The 21,312-nt window shown below is 45.0% G+C and overlaps 1 protein-coding gene across 18 annotated transcripts in view; it reads left to right on the forward strand.

The window, feature by feature from the left end:
• Positions 1–21,312, forward strand: part of SOX6 (SRY-box transcription factor 6) — a 288,239-nt gene that overhangs the window by 176,169 nt on the left and 90,758 nt on the right. For all 18 annotated transcript variants that reach the window (XM_044271016.1, XM_044271012.1, XM_044271009.1 and 15 more), the window contains 2 exons: positions 4,708–4,880; positions 16,507–16,575. In XM_044271016.1, coding sequence (XP_044126951.1) covers positions 4,708–4,880; positions 16,507–16,575 — 242 coding nt within the window. The remainder of the gene's footprint in view (positions 1–4,707; positions 4,881–16,506; positions 16,576–21,312) is intronic.

The following is a 21,312-nucleotide window of genomic DNA, read 5'->3' on the forward strand; positions in this document are numbered from 1 at the left end:
GAGCTGATTGGCGCGGCACCTCGGGCCCCTGCACTCTGCCACTTTGCATGTTTGCTACAGATTCCGGCGCTGTGACACAATTGAGGCATTTATGGGGTTGTCAGGAGAGGAGGGAGCGGAGCGGCATGTGGAAGCGCGGACAATGGCGATCTGATGAGCAGACAAAGGCAGGGCGCATTCTGGTGTTAGAAAGTCATTCAGAACTTCATGATAATACTTCAGCTGTTCTGCGCACAGAATAGCCGCTTTGTGTTTGTTTTCCACTGAAGCCTTTATCTGGAGATGTGTTTGGAGTAGAAAGAGCTGAAACTTCCATCTGGATTTGAGGTCGGCGTTGAAGCTGCGGACATCACAAAGTAGCCTTTCATCTCCCCGGACCCTCCGCGCAATTGTCTCATCCCTTCAGTTGTCTCCCCGATTTTTCGTCTTTGCTGCCGACTTTTTTTTTTTGTGACATTTGAAAGATGAGAAAAAAAACAAAAAAAAAACAGTAAATGCTAAATGATGATCCTGGCGTGTGAAGTGCAAACATCTGAAGGGATGTGATGGGCTCTGCAGAGAAAGGCGCAACCTGAGCTCTGAGAGCGAAACGCCCGCAACAGGATTCATCTCCAGCTCAGACAGAAAAACACTGAATAATTGTAAAAACAGAGGGACAAAGGCCAAAAATATGTCCGAACCCCGTGTCACATATGGGGGAAGGGATCCTTATGTGACCAAAATGGCATCACTGCTCTCCAGATATGTTCTACAGGAGGTGACATCACTGCTTTCCAGAAATCAGTTATATTATACAGGAGGTGACATCACTGCTCTCCAGGTATAAGTTATATTATACAGGAGGTGACATCACTGCTCTCCAGGTATAAGTTATATTATACAGGAGGTGACATCACTGCTCTCCAGATATCAGTTATATTATACAGGAGGTGACATCACTGCTCTCCAGGTAAGTTATTATACAGGAGGTGACATCACTGCTCTCCAGATATCAGTTATATTATACAGGAGGTGACATCACTGCTCTCCAGGTATAAGTTATATTATACAGGAGGTGACATCACTGCTCTTCAGATATCAGTTATATTATACAGGAGGTGACATCACCACTCTCCAGATATCAGTTATATTATACAGGAGGTGACATCACCGCTCTTCAGATATCAGTTATATTATACAGGAGGTGACATCACTGCTCTCCAGGTATAAGTTATATTATACAGGAGGTGACATCACTGCTTTCCAGATATCAGTTATATTATACAGGAGGTGACATCATCACTCTCCAGATATAAGGTATATTATACAGGAGGTGACGTCACCGCTCTCCAGATATCAGTTATATTATACAGGAGGTGACATCACCGCTCTTCAGATATAAGATATATTAGACAGGAGGTCACATCACTGCTCTTCAGATATTAGTTGTATTATACAGGAAGGGATGTCACCGCTCTATAGATATGTTATATTATACAGGAAGTGACATAATTGACCTATAGATATCAGTTATGTTATACAGGAGGTGACATCACCGCTCTCCAGTTATATTATACAGGATGTGAAACCACCGCTCTCCAGCTATCAGTTATAACATAGTAACATAGTTTGTAAGGATGAAAAATGTTCAAGTGCAAGTTTACCCAGAGGAAGGAAAAAAAAAACTGAGGTAGAAGCCTTAAATTCCTTCCCAACTCCAATCAGGCAGTCAGAATAAATCCCTGGATCAACAACCCATCTGTAGTAACTATAACCTGTTAAACAGAAATGGCATCAGCGCTCTATAGAAATGTTATATTATATAGGAGGTGACATCACTGCTCTCCAGATATCGGTTATATTATACAGGAGGTGACATCACCGCTCTCCAGATATAAGTTATGTTATATAGGAGGTGACATCACCGCTCTCCAGATATAAGTTATATTATATAGGAGGTGACATCACTGCTCTTCAGATATAAGGTATATTATACAGGAGGTGACATCACCGCTCTCCAGATATCAGTTTTATTATACAGGAGGTGACATCACCACTCTCCAGATATAAGGTATATTATACAGGAGGTGACATCACCGCTCTCCAGATATCAGTTTTATTATACAGGAGGTGACATCACCGCTCTCTAGATATAAGGTATATTATACAGGAGGTGACATCACCGCTCTCCAGATATCAGTTATATTATACAGGAGGTGACATCACCGCTCTCCAGATATCAGTTTTATTATACAGGAGGTGACATCACCGCTCTCCAGATATAAGGTATATTATACAGGAGGTGACATCACTGCTCTCCAGATATCAGTTTTATTATACAGGAGGTGACATCACCACTCTCCAGATATAAGGTATATTATACAGGAGGTGACATTACCGCTCTCCAGATATCAGTTTTATTATACAGGAGGTGACATCACCGCTCTCTAGATATAAGGTATATTATACAGGAGGTGACATCACCGCTCTCCAGATATCAGTTATATTATACAGGAGGTGACATCACCACTCTCCAGATATAAGGTATATTATACAGGAGGTGACATTACCGCTCTCCAGATATCAGTTTTATTATACAGGAGGTGACATCACCACTCTCCAGATATCAGTTATATTATACAGGAGGTGGCATCACCGCTCTCTAGATATAAGGTATATTATACAGGAGGTGACATCACCGCTCTCCAGATATCAGTTATATTATACAGGAGGTGACATCACTGCTCTCTAGATATAAGTTATATTATACAGGAGGTGACATCACCGCTCTCTAGATATAAGGTATATTATACAGGAGGTGACATCACCGCTCTCCAGATATAAGGTATATTTTACAGGAGGGGACATCACCGCTCTCCAATTACATTATACAGGAGGTGACATCACCGCTCTCTAGATATAAGGTATATTATACAGGAGGTGACATCACCGCTCTCCAGATATAAGTTATGTTATATAGGAGGTGACATCACCGCTCTCCAGATATAAGTTATATTATATAGGAGGTGACATCACTGCTCTTCAGATATCAGTTATATTATACAGGAGGTGACATCACCACTCTCCAGATATAAGGTATATTATACAGGAGGTGACATCACCGCTCTCCAGATATCAGTTTTATTATACAGGAGGTGACATCACCACTCTCCAGATATAAGGTATATTATACAGGAGGTGACATCACCGCTCTCCAGATATCAGTTTTATTATACAGGAGGTGACATCACCGCTCTCTAGATATAAGGTATATTATACAGGAGGTGACATCACCGCTCTCCAGATATCAGTTATATTATACAGGAGGTGACATCACCGCTCTCCAGATATCAGTTTTATTATACAGGAGGTGACATCACCGCTCTCCAGATATAAGGTATATTATACAGGAGGTGACATTACCGCTCTCCAGATATCAGTGATATTATACAGGAGGTGACATCACCACTCTCCAGATATAAGGTATATTATACAGGAGGTGACATTACCGCTCTCCAGATATCAGTTTTATTATACAAGAGGTGACATCACCGCTCTCTAGATATAAGGTATATTATACAGGAGGTGACATCACCGCTCTCCAGATATCAGTTATATTATACAGGAGGTGACATCACCACTCTCCAGATATAAGGTATATTATACAGGAGGTGACATTACCGCTCTCCAGATATCAGTTTTATTATACAGGAGGTGACATCACTGCTCTCCAGATATAAGGTATATTATACAGGAGGTGACATCACCGCTCTCCAGATATCAGTTATATTATACAGGAGGTGGCATCACCGCTCTCTAGATTTAAGGTATATTATACAGGAGGTGACATCACCGCTCTCCAGATATCAGTTATATTATACAGGAGGTGACATCACTGCTCTCTAGATATAAGGTATATTATACAGGAGGTGACATCACTGCTCTCTAGATATAAGGTATATTATACAGGAGGTGACATCACCGCTCTCTAGATATAAGGTATATTATACAGGAGGTGACATCACCGCTCTCTAGATATAAGGTATATTATACAGGAGGTGACATCACCGCTCTCCAGATATCAGTTATATTATACAGGAGGTGACATCACCGCTCTCTAGATATAAGGTATATTATACAGGAGGTGACATCACCGCTCTCTAGATATAAGGTATATTATACAGGAGGTGACATCACCGCTCTCCAGATATCAGTTATATTATACAGGAGGTGAAATCACCGCTCTCTAGATATAAGGTATATTATACAGGAGGTGACATCACCGCTCTCCAGATATCAGTTATATTATACAGGAGGTGACATCACCGCTCTCTAGATATAAGGTATATTATACAGGAGGTGACATCACCGCTCTCCAGATATCAGTTATATTATACAGGAGGTGACATCACCGCTCTCTAGATATAAGGTATATTATACAGGAGGTGACATCACCGCTCTCCAGATATCAGTTATATTATACAGGAGGTGACATCACCGCTCTCTAGATATAAGGTATATTATACAGGAGGGGACATCACCGCTCTCCAATTACATTATACAGGACGTGAAATCACTATAAAATATATTATACAGATGACATCACTGCTTTCCAGATAGGTTAAACCGCAGTGACATCACCGCTCTCTGAATATACATATTTATTTGTCTTTCATATTGAAGACTTATGGCAATGTAGCTTTTCTGGATTTTGTGTCTCTTGTCCAGGAACGCCGGAAAGCCTAGCAGAAAAAGAGCGACAACTCTCTACCATGATATCGCAGCTGATCAGCCTTCGAGAGCAGCTCCTGGCCGCACATGATGAGCAGAAGAAGCTGGCAGCTTCCCAGATAGAAAAACAGCGACAGCAAATGGACCTGGCAAGACAGCAGCAAGAACAGGTGAGTGACCCTGATGTGAGAGATGTGCATCTCAGAACTGCCCCTGTCTCAAATACCACATCTGGAGTTCATAGAAACGAATGGAGGGAGGTCACGCATGCAAGGTCTGCTCTCTTTCACTTGGTGGGCTCTTTTCTAGAGATAGGTGCGAGTCCCAGAAGTGGAACCCACACCTATCAGACATTGGTGGCATATACTAGCGATATGCCACCAATGTGTGAGGTGGTCAACCCCTTTAATGCGATGAAAAAAGCAAAAGGGTCCAGCACTGGGAAATTTAAAATATAAAATTCCTTTATTGATCCATGATCCACGCGTTTCGAGTTCAAAAGATGTTCTTACTCATTGCATAAAAGCAAGTTGCAACTTATATCTACATCTAATAATCACTGGTGTGTAGGAAGAGGCATTGCTACTCAACTACATGAACACTAAAAGACAATGAAAGGTATGCATACAAAGCATATATAAATAAATTAGACCCAACTGGGAGAAGATTGGACCAGAAGCTGGATTTTTACATTTGATACACGGTCACCTAAAGCATTAAATCTGAAAGTGGATTTATGATATTTTTTATTAAGAATGGTTTAGGAGCTTATGCACATTTGTCGATCTCTGTTATGCTTCTATATGCTTTTTATGCATACCTTTCGTTGTCATTGAGTGTTCATGTACTTGAGTAGCAATGCCTGTTCCTGCACACTGGTGATTATTAGGTGTAGCTATAAGGAAGCAGCAGTAGCAACCTGATTTTATGCCATGAGTAAGAGCGTCTTTTGCACTTGAAACACGTAGGTTTGTACAATGCTTTTGATCAATTTTTCCATGGATCAATAAAGGAATTTTATATTATCGAGATCTCTCAGTGCTGGACCCTTTTGCCTTTTTTATTGTATTACTTCCAGGACGCTGGCCCTGCGGGATCCTGTGCACGGGTGGATTCCAGCAAGGAGGACTGATTATTTTGTATAGGAATGGTGATCTGTTTTTACTTTTTTTTCTTTTGTATTTATTATGTCTACCACTGTTGGGCTCCATTCACACGTCCGCAACGTGTTTTGCGGATCCACGGAGCCGCAAAACACGGACTGCGGCAATGTGCGTTCCGCATTTTGCGGACCGCACATTGCCGGCACTATAGAATATGCCTATTCTTGTCCGCAATTGCGGACAAGAATAGGACATGTTCTATTTTTTTTCGGGAACGGAATTGCGGACCCGCATAGGAATCAATGGGTTGGCAATTCCGTTCCGCAAAATGCTCCTCTTATACAGTATAATGCAGGAGTCACACGTCCTCCCTGTATCTCCTCTTATACAGTGTAATGCAGGATTCACATGTCCTTCCCGTATCTCCTCTTATACAGTATAATGCAGGAGTCACATGTCCTCCCTGTATCTCCTCTTATACAGTATAATGCAGGATTCACATGTCCTCCCTGTATCTCCTCTTATACAGTATAATGCAGGAGTCACACGTCCTCCCTGTATCTCCTCTTATACAGTATAATGCAGGAGTCACACGTCCTCCCTGTATCTCCCCTTATACAGTATAATGCAGGAGTCACATGCCCTCCCTGTATCTCCCCTTATACAGTGTAATGCAGGAGTCACACGTCCTCCCTGTATCTCCTCTTATACAGTATAATGCAGGAGTCACATGCCCTCCCTGTATCTCCCCTTATACAGTGTAATGCAGGAGTCACACGTCCTCCCTGTATCTCCTCTTATACAGTATAATGCAGGAGTCACACGTCCTCCCTGTATCTCCTCCTATACAGTGTAATGCAGGAGTCACACGTCCTCCCTGTATCTCCTCTTATACAGTGTAATGCAGGAGTCACATGTCCTCCCTGTATCTCCTCTTATACAGTGTAATGCAGGAGTCACATGTCCTCCCTGTATCTCCTCTTATACAGTATAATGCATGATTCACATGTCCTCCCTGTATCTCCTCTTATACAGTATAATGCAGGAGTCACACGCCCTCCCTGTATCTCCTCTTATACAGTGTAATGCAGGAGTCACACATCCTCCCTGTATCTCCTCTTATACAGTATAATGCAGGAGTCACACGTCCTCCCTGTATCTCCTCCTATACAGTGTAATGCAGGAGTCACACGTCCTCCCTGTATCTCCTCTTATACAGTGTAATGCAGGAGTCACACGTCCTCCCTGTATCTCCTCTTATACAGTGTAATGCAGGAGTCACATGTCCTCCCTGTATCTCCTCCTATACAGTGTAATGCAGGAGTCACACGTCCTCCCTGTATCTCCTCTTATACAGTATAATGCAGGAGTCACACGTCCTCCCTGTATCTCCCCTTATACAGTATAATGCAGGAGTCACACGTCCTCCCTGTATCTCCTCTTATACAGTGTAATGCAGGAGTCACACATCCTCCCTGTATCTCCTCTTATACAGTATAATGCAGGAGTCACACGTCCTCCCTGTATCTCCTCTTATACAGTATAATGCAGGAGTCACACATCCTCCCTGTATCTCTCCTATACAGTGTAATGCAGGAGTCACATGTCCTCCCTGTATCTCCTCCTATACAGTGTAATGCAGGAGTCACATGTCCTCCCTGTATCTCCTCTTATACAGTGTAATGCAGGAGTCACACGTCCTCCCTGTATCTCCTCTTATACAGTATAATGCAGGAGTCACATGTCCTCCCTGTATCTCCTCTTATACAGTGTAATGCAGGAGTCACATGTCCTCCCTGTATCTCCTCTTATACAGTATAATGCAGGAGTCACACGTCCTCCCTGTATCTCCTCCTATACAGTGTAATGCAGGAGTCACACGTCCTCCCTGTATCTCCTCTTATACAGTGTAATGCAGGCGTCAATGCCCTCCCTGTATCTCCTCTTATACAGTATAATGCAGGAGTCACATGTCCTCCCTGTATCTCCTCTTATACAGTGTAATGCAGGATTCACATGTCCTCCCTGTATCTCCTCTTATACAGTATAATGCAGGAGTCACACGTCCTCCCTGTATCTCCTCTTATACAGTATAATGCAGGAGTCACACGTCCTCCCTGTATCTCCTCTTATACAGTATAATGCAGGAGTCACACGTCCTCCCTGTATCTCCTCTTATACAGTGTAATGCAGGAGTCACATGCTCTCCCTGTATCTCCTCTTATACAGTATAATGCAGGAGTCACACGTCCTCCCTGTATCTCACCTTATACAGTGTAATGCAGGAGTCACATGTCCTCCCTGTATCTCCTCTTATACAGTGTAATGCAGGAGTCACATGCTCTCCCTGTATCTCCTCTTATACAGTATAATGCAGGAGTCACATGTCCTCCCTGTATCTCCTCTTATACAGTATAATGCAGGAGTCACACGTCCTCCCTGTATCTCCTCTTATACAGTATAATGCAGGAGTCACACGTCCTCCCTGTATCTCCTCTTATACAGTATAATGCAGGAGTCACATGTCCTCCCTGTATCTCCTCTTATACAGTGTAATGCAGGAGTCACACGTCCTCCCTGTATCTCCTCTTATACAGTATAATGCAGGAGTCACACGTCCTCCCTGTATCTCACCTTATACAGTGTAATGCAGGAGTCACATGTCCTCCCTGTATCTCCTCTTATACAGTATAATGCAGGAGTCACACGTCCTCCCTGTATCTCCTCTTATACAGTGTAATGCAGGAGTCACACGTCCTCCCTGTATCTCCTCTTATACAGTATAATGCAGGAGTCACATGTCCTCCCTGTATCTCCTCTTATACAGTATAATGCAGGAGTCACACGCCCTCCCTGTATCTCCTCTTATACAGTATAATGCAGGAGTCACATGTCCTCCCTGTATCTCCTCTTATACAGTATAATGCAGGAGTCACATGTCCTCCCTGTATCTCCTCTTATACAGTATAATGCAGGAGTCACATGTCCTCCCTGTATCTCCTCTTATACAGTATAATGCAGGATTCACATGTCCTCCCTGTATCTCCTCTTATACAGTATAATGCAGGAGTCACACGTCCTCCCTGTATCTCCTCTTATACAGTATAATGCAGGAGTCACATGTCCTCCCTGTATCTCTCCTTATACGGTGTAATGCAGGAGTCACATGTCCTCCCTGTATCTCCTCTTATACAGTATAATGCAGGATTCACATGTCCTCCCTGTATCTCCTCTTATACAGTATAATGCAGGAGTCACATGTCCTCCCTGTATCTCCTCTTATACAGTATAATGCAGGAGTCACACGTCCTCCCTGTATCTCCCCTTATACAGTATAATGCAGGAGTCACACGTCCTCCCTGTATCTCCTCTTATACAGTGTAATGCAGGAGTCACACGTCCTCCCTGTATCTCCTCTTATACAGTATAATGCAGGAGTCACACGTCCTCCCTGTATCTCCTCTTATACAGTATAATGCAGGAGTCACACGTCCTCCCTGTATCTCCTCTTATACAGTATAATGCAGGAGTCACACGTCCTCCCTGTATCTCCTCTTATACAGTATAATGCAGGAGTCACATGTCCTCCCTGTATCTCCTCTTATACAGTATAATGCAGGATTCACATGTCCTCCCTGTATCTCCTCTTATACAGTATAATGCAGGAGTCACACGTCCTCCCTGTATCTCCTCTTATACAGTATAATGCAGGAGTCACACGTCCTCCCTGTATCTCCTCTTATACAGTATAATGCAGGAGTCACACGTCCTCCCTGTATCTCACCTTATACAGTGTAATGCAGGAGTCACATGTCCTCCCTGTATCTCCTCTTATACAGTGTAATGCAGGAGTCACACGTCCTCTCTGTATCTCCTCTTATACAGTATAATGCAGGAGTCACATGTCCTCCCTGTATCTCCTCTTATACAGTATAATGCAGGAGTCACACGTCCTCCCTGTATCTCCTCTTATACAGTATAATGCAGGAGTCACACGTCCTCCCTGTATCTCCTCCTATACAGTGTAATGCAGGAGTCACACGTCCTCCCTGTATCTCCTCTTATACAGTATAATGCAGGAGTCACACGTCCTCCCTGTATCTCCTCTTATACAGTGTAATGCAGGAGTCACACGTCCTCCCTGTATCTCCTCTTATACAGTATAATGCAGGAGTCACACGTCCTCCCTGTATCTCCTCTTATACAGTGTAATGCAGGAGTCACACGTCCTCCCTGTATCTCCTCTTATACAGTGTAATGCAGGAGTCACACGTCCTCCCTGTATCTCCTCTTATACAGTATAATGCAGGAGTCACATGTCCTTCCCGTATCTCCTCTTATACAGTGTAATGCAGGAGTCACATGTCCTCCCTGTATCTCCTCTTATACAGTATAATGCAGGATTCACATGTCCTCCCTGTATCTCCTCTTATACAGTATAATGCAGGAGTCACACGTCCTCCCTGTATCTCCTCTTATACAGTGTAATGCAGGAGTCACACATCCTCCCTGTATCTCCTCTTATACAGTATAATGCAGGAGTCACACGTCCTCCCTGTATCTCCTCCTATACAGTGTAATGCAGGAGTCACACGTCCTCCCTGTATCTCCTCTTATACAGTATAATGCAGGAGTCACACGTCCTCCCTGTATCTCCTCTTATACAGTGTAATGCAGGAGTCACATGTCCTCCCTGTATCTCCCCTTATACAGTATAATGCAGGAGTCACATGTCCTCCCTGTATCTCCTCTTATACAGTATAATGCAGGAGTCACACGTCCTCCCTGTATCTCCTCTTATACAGTATAATGCAGGAGTCACATGTCCTCCCTGTATCTCCTCTTATACAGTATAATGCAGGAGTCACATGTCCTCCCTGTATCTCCTCTTATACAGTATAATGCAGGAGTCACATGTCCTCCCTGTATCTCCTCTTATACAGTGTAATGCAGGAGTCACATGTCCTCCCTGTATCTCCCCTTATACAGTATAATGCAGGAGTCACATGTCCTCCCTGTATCTCCTCTTATACAGTATAATGCAGGAGTCACACATCCTCCCTGTATCTCCTCTTATACAGTATAATGCAGGAGTCACACGTCCTCCCTGTATCTCCTCCTATACAGTGTAATGCAGGAGTCACACGTCCTCCCTGTATCTCCTCTTATACAGTGTAATGCAGGAGTCACACGTCCTCCCTGTATCTCCTCTTATACAGTGTAATGCAGGAGTCACATGTCCTCCCTGTATCTCCTCTTATACAGTGTAATGCAGGAGTCACATGTCCTCCCTGTATCTCCTCTTATACAGTATAATGCAGGATTCACATGTCCTCCCTGTATCTCCTCTTATACAGTATAATGCAGGAGTCACATGTCCTCCCTGTATCTCCTCTTATACAGTATAATGCAGGATTCACATGTCCTCCCTGTATCTCCTCTTATACAGTATAATGCAGGATTCACATGTCCTCCCTGTATCTCCTCTTATACAGTATAATGCAGGAGTCACACGTCCTCCCTGTATCTCCTCTTATACAGTGTAATGCAGGAGTCACACATCCTCCCTGTATCTCCTCTTATACAGTATAATGCAGGAGTCACACGTCCTCCCTGTATCTCCTCCTATACAGTGTAATGCAGGAGTCACACGTCCTCCCTGTATCTCCTCTTATACAGTATAATGCAGGAGTCACACGTCCTCCCTGTATCTCCTCCTATACAGTGTAATGCAGGAGTCACACGTCCTCCCTGTATCTCCTCTTATACAGTATAATGCAGGAGTCACACATCCTCCCTGTATCTCCTCTTATACAGTGTAATGCAGGAGTCACACGTCCTCCCTGTATCTCCTCTTATACAGTATAATGCAGGAGTCACACGTCCTCCCTGTATCTCCTCCTATACAGTGTAATGCAGGAGTCACACGTCCTCCCTGTATCTCCTCTTATACAGTATAATGCAGGAGTCACACGTCCTCCCTGTATCTCCTCCTATACAGTGTAATGCAGGATTCACATGTCCTCCCTGTATCTCCTCTTATACAGTGTAATGCAGGAGTCACATGTCCTCCCTGTATCTCCTCTTATACAGTATAATGCAGGAGTCACATGTCCTCCCTGTATCTCCTCTTATACAGTATAATGCAGGAGTCACACGTCCTCCCTGTATCTCCTCTTATACAGTATAATGCAGGAGTCACATGTCCTCCCTGTATCTCCTCTTATACAGTATAATGCAGGAGTCACATGTCCTCCCTGTATCTCCTCTTATACAGTGTAATGCAGGAGTCACACATCCTCCCTGTATCTCCTCTTATACAGTATAATGCAGGATTCACATGTCCTCCCTGTATCTCCTCTTATACAGTATAATGCAGGATTCACATGTCCTCCCTGTATCTCCTCTTATACAGTATAATGCAGGAGTCACACGTCCTCCCTGTATCTCCTCTTATACAGTGTAATGCAGGAGTCACACATCCTCCCTGTATCTCCTCTTATACAGTATAATGCAGGAGTCACACGTCCTCCCTGTATCTCCTCCTATACAGTGTAATGCAGGAGTCACACGTCCTCCCTGTATCTCCTCTTATACAGTATAATGCAGGAGTCACACGTCCTCCCTGTATCTCCTCCTATACAGTGTAATGCAGGAGTCACACGTCCTCCCTGTATCTCCTCTTATACAGTATAATGCAGGAGTCACACATCCTCCCTGTATCTCCTCTTATACAGTATAATGCAGGAGTCACACGTCCTCCCTGTATCTCCTCCTATACAGTGTAATGCAGGAGTCACACATCCTCCCTGTATCTCCTCTTATACAGTGTAATGCAGGAGTCACACGTCCTCCCTGTATCTCCTCTTATACAGTATAATGCAGGAGTCACACGTCCTCCCTGTATCTCCTCCTATACAGTGTAATGCAGGAGTCACACGTCCTCCCTGTATCTCCTCTTATACAGTTTAATGCAGGAGTCACACGTCCTCCCTGTATCTCCTCCTATACAGTGTAATGCAGGATTCACATGTCCTCCCTGTATCTCCTCTTATACAGTGTAATGCAGGAGTCACATGTCCTCCCTGTATCTCCTCTTATACAGTATAATGCAGGAGTCACATGTCCTCCCTGTATCTCCTCTTATACAGTATAATGCAGGAGTCACACGTCCTCCCTGTATCTCCTCCTATACAGTGTAATGCAGGAGTCACACGTCCTCCCTGTATCTCCTCCTATACAGTGTAATGCAGGAGTCACACATCCTCCCTGTATCTCCTCTTATACAGTGTAATGCAGGAGTCACATGCCCCTGTGTGGACTATGTCTCTCTCAGTACTGTACACAAACCCCTCTTCAGCCACAGTAGAATGGGTTAAGTCGTAAATGAGGACACCGCTTTGCCGCCATCTTCTATCAATCTTTCCATTATTTCCGCCTGTTTTTTTCACTTTCTTTTCATCTCTCCAAACCTCCAAGAGGAGAAGATCAGTAACCGCTAAACAATCTCTTATGGGAAACAAAATATATAGAGACGATATTTAATTCCTGCGCCGAGCGTCCCGCAGAAGCGCCGTTTGTAACAACAATGCCTGCAAACAGCGGACCCCTGAGCATTAGATCAGACAGACCTCAAATTAATGTGCATTTTTTAAGGATCTGACATTAATACCAGAATTATCTTTTAATTTAAAAAGTATTTTAGCGCAGGGCATGCTCGGCTGCCTTTAATGAGACTTTTATGGGGCTGCAGGATGTGTCCACGTGCGGGAAGACGGCGGCTGATCCCCAAATGAAGGGATCCACATAGAGGGAGCAGTGCAGTCAGGATGTCACCCCGGCATCCAGAGACGACCCAGTAATTAACTATTGACACTTGTGAATAAGCCAGCACAAATTAATCTTGACACATTTGCAGACGAATGATATCTGACAGCGAACACTTAGTAATTATATTCCAAAATGAAAATTAAATGACACTTAAAACTCGCTTGTTATGCTCAATGAAGCGAGAATGTCGCATCCAGCAGTCAAATAATGAAGCACATGGTGCTGAGGAGGCGGCAGCCATGACTCCAGTGACAGAGGCTACTCTCAGGGGCCGCTGGTCAATAGATGAGAGACCTACGTCCAGTGGTTCCAATCACATCATTGAATGTCCCCAGTGCTACCAAAAACATGTACGTGGACTAGACCTGAACTCCACCCACGTAGTCCGTCACAGGCGCAAATATCATAAAACTGATGCCGCCAATTATAATAAGGGGTGAAAATACAGCGATGAATCTGTACTGTTATCTTCAGACATCACCCTAATGAGCTGACTCCATAGTACACTCCATTATTGCTAACAACTCTACATGAAATACCCCAAACCTACAATCTAGAGCTTATATCAGTGCTGGAGCGTTATAAGGAGCGGCTGATATCAGTCACATATGATGTAATGTCTCTGGAGGTTATATCAGCACTGGAGCGTTATAAGAGGAGCGGCTGATATCAGTCACATATGATATAATGTCTCTGGAGGTTATATCAGCGCTCGAGCGTTATAAGAGGAGCGGCTGATATCAGTCACATATGATGTAATGTCTCTGGAGGTTATATCAGCGCTCGAGCGTTATAAGAGGAGTGGATGATATCAGTCACATATGATGTAATGTCTCTGGAAATGATATCAGTACTGGAGCATTATAAGAGAAGCGGCTGATATCAGTCACATATGATGTAATGTCTCTGGAGGTTATATCAGCGCTGGAGCGTTATAAGAGGAGCGGCTGATATCAGTCACATATGATGTAATATCTCTGGAGGTTATATCAGCGCTGGAGCGTTATAAGAAGTTTTTCCACTCGTGCATCTTTTTATAAAATACAGTCATCCTCTCCCCGGCCTGAAATGGCTGATAACAGGGAGCAATAGATTGTGTAAGCAGTCTGTCAGACAGTCTCCTGGTGATGTGTTGGACCTCTTGCAGTAAGGTAACACTGTTCCTGGTCTGTTGCAATGCTTCTATTGTGACAGGAGGAACATATGAGCCCCCTTGTGTCCTGCCTCCCTGGCCCTATACATGGCTAGACCTGTGTTCCAGTTGCTCTTTTGCAGCCGTCTCTTAGCATTGGCTTTTTGCAAGCGTTTAGTGCTGGACGGATCATTTGTAGCTGCCAATCAGAAGTTTTTAGTGAGTGATATGAGGAGGCGCCGCTGATCAGTGTTATATCCTCCTCAGGCGATCACTACATTATTCATTGTGTCACTGATGTCACATCTGGTGTGTGATCGCTTCACTGCACCCTCTGCCTGACAGCCTGCCCAGACCCTGCACCGCCAATCACAGGTTAACCCTCTCCTGCGATGATATATTCCCAGGAGGTGCCATATCTGTGCATACACCCTGCAGTGACAGGAGTAGATGGGAGGAAGGTCTCAGTCTACCTGTGAAAGTCACTTGGACAAATTGAAGCAAGGCAGTGACATCATTACAGGTTCTTCTCCAGTGACTGATATCAGTCGTTCCTCTTATAACGCTCCGGTACTGATATAACCTCCAGAGACATTACATCATATGTGACTGATATCAGCCGCTCCTCTTATAACGCTCCAGCGCTGATATAACCTCCAGAGACATTACATCACATGTGACTGATATCAGCCGCTCCTCCTTATAACGCTCCAGCGCTGATATAACCTCCAGAGACATTACATCACATGTGACTGATATCAGCCGCTCCTCCTTATAACGCTCCAGCGCTGATATAACCTCCAGAGACATTACATCATATGTGACTGATATCAGCCGCTCCTCTTATAACGCTCCAGCGCTGATATAACCTCCAGAGACATTACATCACATGTGACTGATATCAGCCGCTCCTCTTATAACGCTCCAGCGCTGATATAACCTCCAGAGACATTACATCCTATGTGACTGATATCATTTCCTATAATGTAACTATATTAGTCTGTTATAATGCTCTTGCACTTTTATACTGGATCAGTTGGAGATCAGCGTTAGGCTACTTTCACACTTGCGTTCGTCGGTCCGCTCGTGAGCTCCGTTTCAAGGAGCTCACGAGCGGACCCGAACGCCTCCGTCCAGCCCTGATGCAGTCTGAATGGAGCGGATCCGCTCAGACTGCATCAGTCTGGCGGCGTTCAGCCTCCGCTCCGCACGGCCAGGTGGACAGCTGAACGCTGCAGCGTTCAGCTGTCCGCCTGGCCGTGCGGATCCGTTGTAAGTCAATGGGAACGGATCCGCTTGAAGATGACACCATATGGCTCAATCTTCAAGCGGATCCGTCCCCCATTGACTTTACATTGAAAGTCTGAACGGATCCGCTCAGGCTACTTTCAGACTTAGAAATTTTTCTAAGTTATTAATGCAGACGGATCCGTACTGAATGGAGCCTCCGTCTGCATTAATATGATCGGATCCGTTCAGAACGGATCCGATCAAGCGCAAGTGTAAAAGTAGCCTTAGCCGTGTCTGGATGGAAGCCACTGGCTCAGTTCTTTCCGACAATATTATTTTTTACTTTAATAAATCCGTAAGAATGGGAAATGAAGTACAGATTAACATTCGTTAGGATGGTGCATAAATAATCGCTGCCCCCTCAGCTCTGCATGTTACATGCGTGACATGCGTCTGTGGTATGTAGCATGTCTAATGGCGGCTTCTCCTCTTCTTATACAGATCGCACGGCAGCAACAGCAACTACTGCAACAGCAACACAAGATCAATGTCCTTCAGCAGCAGATCCAGGTCAGTGTCCCGACATCTCAGCTCTGAGCAGTCTCTAACCGTGAGCACGTAATATAAGATGAGGGTGTATACCTCTAAAGATCAGCGGTGACTTCACTGAGAATGCCGCCTATGCATTCACTAGAGATCAGCGGTGACATCACTGAGAATGCCGCCTATGCATTCACTAGAGTTCAGCTGTGACATCACTGAGAATGCCGCCTATCCATTCACTAGAGATCAGCGGTGACATCACTGAGAATGCCGCCTATCCATTCACTAGAGTTCAGCTGTGACATTACTGAGAATGCCGCCTATGCATTCACTAGAGAACAGCGGTGACATCACTGAGAATGCAGCCTATACATCACTAGAGATCAGCGGTGACATCACGGAGAATGCCGCCTTTGTATTCACTAGAGATCAGCTGTGACATCACTGAGAATGCAGCCAATCCATTGATCAGCGGTGACATCACTGAGAATGCTGCCTATCCATTCACTAGAGATCAGCAGTGACCTCACTGAGAATGCCGCCTATCCATTCACTAGAGATCAGCAGTGACATCACTGAGAATACAGCCTATCCATTAACTAGAGATCAGCGGTGACCTCACTGAGAATGCCGCCTATCCATTCACTAGAGATCAGCAGTGACCTCACTGAGAATGCCGCCTATTCATTCACTAGAGATCAGCAGTGACATCACTGAGAATGCCGCCTATGCATTAACTAGAGATCAGCGGTGACCTCACTGAGAATGCCGCCTATCCATTCACTAGAGATATGCAGTGACCTCACTGAGAATGCCGCCTATGCATTCACTAGAGATCAGCGGTGACATCACTGAGAATGCCGCCTATGCATTTACTAGAGATCAGCAGTGACATCACTGAGAATGCCGCCTATGCATTCACTAGAGATCAGCGGTGACATCACTGAGAATGCCGCCTATGCATTTACTAGGGATCAGCAGTGACATCACTGAGAATGCCGCCTATGCATTCACTAGAGATCAGCGGTGACATCACTGAGAATGCCGCCTATGCATTCACTAGAGAACAGCGGTGACATCACTGAGAATGCCGCCTATCCATTTCAGTATGGAGATCAGCGGTGACAATCCCTCCCATCCAAAGATAAACGTGAAAGTGTAGAAGCAGCACCTTGTGGTCTCAAGATAGTGCGTTGATCAATGCAGCAGCCTAGCCGTAGGCCCTTGATCCATCAGGCCTTGGAATACATGTGTAGAAAGGAAGATGGCTCCGGCAGCATATAGCAGTATCAAAATTTCTTTATTCGTACCTCCAGACACAAAACAAGCCATTTGTGTCTGGAGGTACGAATAAAGAAATTTTGATACTGCCATATGCTGCCGGAGCCATCTTCCTTTCTACACATGAATCCCTCCCATCCGTCATTCAGAATGAGGTCCGTTTTATCTGCGGCCGTGCCCTCAGTATTGCTCACAGTTCTACGCTCAGTGTGAATGATAACGTGATATCACATGGTCCGGAGTTGATGTCAGATGATGTGGTGTCAGACAGGATTGGCGCAGTGTGCGCTACAAACCCTCTTGTATGGCGGTAATTACCTAGTATTGAACAGAAAAAAATTATTGCCTTAGCAACGGCCGTCACATGACTAATGCATACCGATTCTGTAACATGGATAATTCTAAAAATAATCCAAGCCGAAACGCAGCACGAATAATACCGCGCTATATGTGTAGCAACGTAAACCGAATGATTTTATTCAGTGCACAGCTACTTGTTTATCTATGTATCTATCGGTTTTTCTCCTACCTATCATCTATTTATCTTTCTATCTATCTCTCTATCTACTAGTCTCTATCTATCTATCTCTATTATCCATCTCTCTATCTATCTCTCTATCTATTCTCTATCTATATCTCTATCTATCTTGTCTCTATCTATCTCTCTATCTAGTCTCTATCTATATCTCTATCTATCTAGTCTCTATCTATCTCTATTATCCATCTCTCTATCTATCTATCTCTATCTATCTTGTCTCTATCTATCTCTCCATCCTTCCCTGCTTGCTGTTGTCGTGCAGGTTGTCGGTGTCTCTTGCAGTGAATAATAGAAGAGCTGACGATCGGCTGATGGAGGCTCAGGCTGGGGACGGGGAGCGGTTCTCAGATCTTTGGTCTTTCTTCTTGTGATTAAACACTAGAGTGAAGTGTTCGGAGCAGCAGAGGACTCTCCGTAGAGGAGCGCGGCGGCGGTGGCGGCTCAGCAGTAATTACGCTCCACATTAGCCCCGTGTCCTCCATGACCCGCTTAATTAATTTTTTGCTGGGATAATAATAGTAGAAATATATTTAAAGATTCGCTTCATCATTAAGTGTCTAATTGACCTCCAATTCTGAGAGCCGGACCTCTCCTTTATAGCCGAGAGCAAGAGACAAGAGCTGCCTCTAATCACAGGCCCCGCACAGTACCACTTCCTATGAGAGCTGCACAGTACCACTTCACGTGAGAGCTGCACAGTACCACTTCACATGAGAGCTGCACAGTACCACTTCACATGAGAGCAGCACAGTACCACTGCACATGAGAGCTGCACAGTACCACTTCACATGAGAGCTGGACAGTACCACTTCACATGGGAGCTGCACAGTACCACTTCACATGGGAGCTGCACAGTACCACTTCACATGAGAGCTGGACAGTACCACTTCACGTGAGAGCAGCACAGTACCACTGCACATGAGAGCTGCACAGTACCACTTCACATGAGAGCTGCACAGTACCACTTCACGTGAGAGCAGCACAGTACCACTGCACATGAGAGCTGCACAGTACCACTTCACATGAGAGCTGCACAGTACCACTTCACATGAGAGCTGCACAGTACCACTTCACGTGAGAGCTGGACAGTACCACTTCACATGGGAGCTGCACAGTACCACTGCACATGAGAGCTGCACAGTACCACTTCACATGAGAGATGCACAGTACCACTTCACATGGGAGCTGCACAGTACCACTTCACATGGGAGCTGCACAGTACCACTTCACATGGGAGCTGCACAGTACCACTTCACGTGGGAGCTGCACAGTACCACTTCACATGAGAGCTGCACAGTACCACTGCACATGAGAGCTGCACAGTACCACTTCACATGAGAGATGCACAGTACCACTTCACGTGAGAGCTGGACAGTACCACTTCACATGGGAGCTGCACAGTACCACTTCACATGAGAGCTGCACAGTACCACTTCACATGAGAGATGCACAGTACCACTTCACGTGAGAGCTGGACAGTACCACTTCACATGGGAGCTGCACAGTACCACTTCACGTGAGAGCTGCACAGTACCACTTCACATGAGCGCTGCACAGTACCACTTCACGTGAGAGCTGCACAGTACCACTTCACGTGAGAGCTGCACAGTACCACTTTATGTGAGAGCTGCACAGTACCACTTTACGTGAGAGCTGCACAGTACCACTTCACGTGAGAGCTGCACAGTACCACTTCTCACGGGAGCTGCACAGTACCACTTCACACGGGATCTGCACAGTACACTTCTCACGGGAGCTGCACAGTGCCAGAGAGAAATGGCGCAGCTTTATAGGTGACCGCCACCGTTTAAGGCTGCATTCACACAACGTGGTAAAAAAATGGCAGCTGCGCCTCTATAATGAGAACAGTGGAGTCTATGGGGTTAATCACAGTGAATAACCCGTGTCATGTAATGGAACATGTCCGATTTCACTGACCGGCACCCCGTACACGTGAAGGGGCCATTTTTAACGTTCGTTTCTCAAAAAGGTGAAAAAAAGTCTGTTTTTAAGGGACATTTTCTTTTCTGTTGCGTGAATGTCGCCTAATAGACTCGCTGACAACCCAGCCCACTCTGGGCCCTGCGCATCGCTCCTCTCTAGGGGAAGCCGAACAACTGGGTCTGGAAAAAGAGTTTTTAAAATAAAATTTAACATGAACGTGAAAGCCTTCGAATCATCTTCTTATGGCGGACGGTCTAACATGGTGGCAGCGCATTGTGTGGCGGTACAATCCGGAGTCCACAGGCCGCTCTATCTTCATGGAGCCGGCTCCTGTCTACATTAAGCAGGGCTGATGAAATGATTTATCGCACTGTATACACAACCTGCGCAGGGGGAGCGCCACTAATCCAATGAATGGCAGCCTCACGGATGGAAACAGGACCCCCGGGGATCGGCCTCTGCTCCTCCACACTTGACAGGCGCTTGTCTCTGCTAAACGAGCCTTAATTTCTCACATATGTGCTGGGTCTGTAGGCCACGGACTGGGAGACTTCACAGGATGATGACTACTCCTCAGCTGTAAGACAGGGAAACATCTGCTCAGCAAGTACTAGATCCATATGTAGCCGGCCCGACATCACTAACTGCAGCTAGAAAAACTGTTATATTCTGACTGCACTCCTAGAGTGCAATCCACTGCAGCAAGGAATGCTGGGAGACTTCAGCCCTGAAGCTGCTAAATAGTGAGTACAGTTCTGCAGAATGACAGAGCATACAAGATAAGTAATGTAATGTACACAGTGACTCCACCAGCAATATAGTGAGTGCAGCTCTGGAGTATAATACAGGATGTAACGCAGGATCAGTACAGGATAATTAATGTATGTACTCAGTGACTCCACCAGCAATATAGTGAGTGCAGCTCTGGGGTATAATACAGGATGTAACGCAGGATCAGTACAGGATAAGTAATGTATGTACACAGTGACTGCACCAGCAGA

Source organism: Bufo gargarizans, chromosome 10 (assembly GCF_014858855.1).
Source record: "Bufo gargarizans isolate SCDJY-AF-19 chromosome 10, ASM1485885v1, whole genome shotgun sequence".
NCBI lineage: Eukaryota > Metazoa > Chordata > Amphibia > Anura > Bufonidae > Bufo > Bufo gargarizans.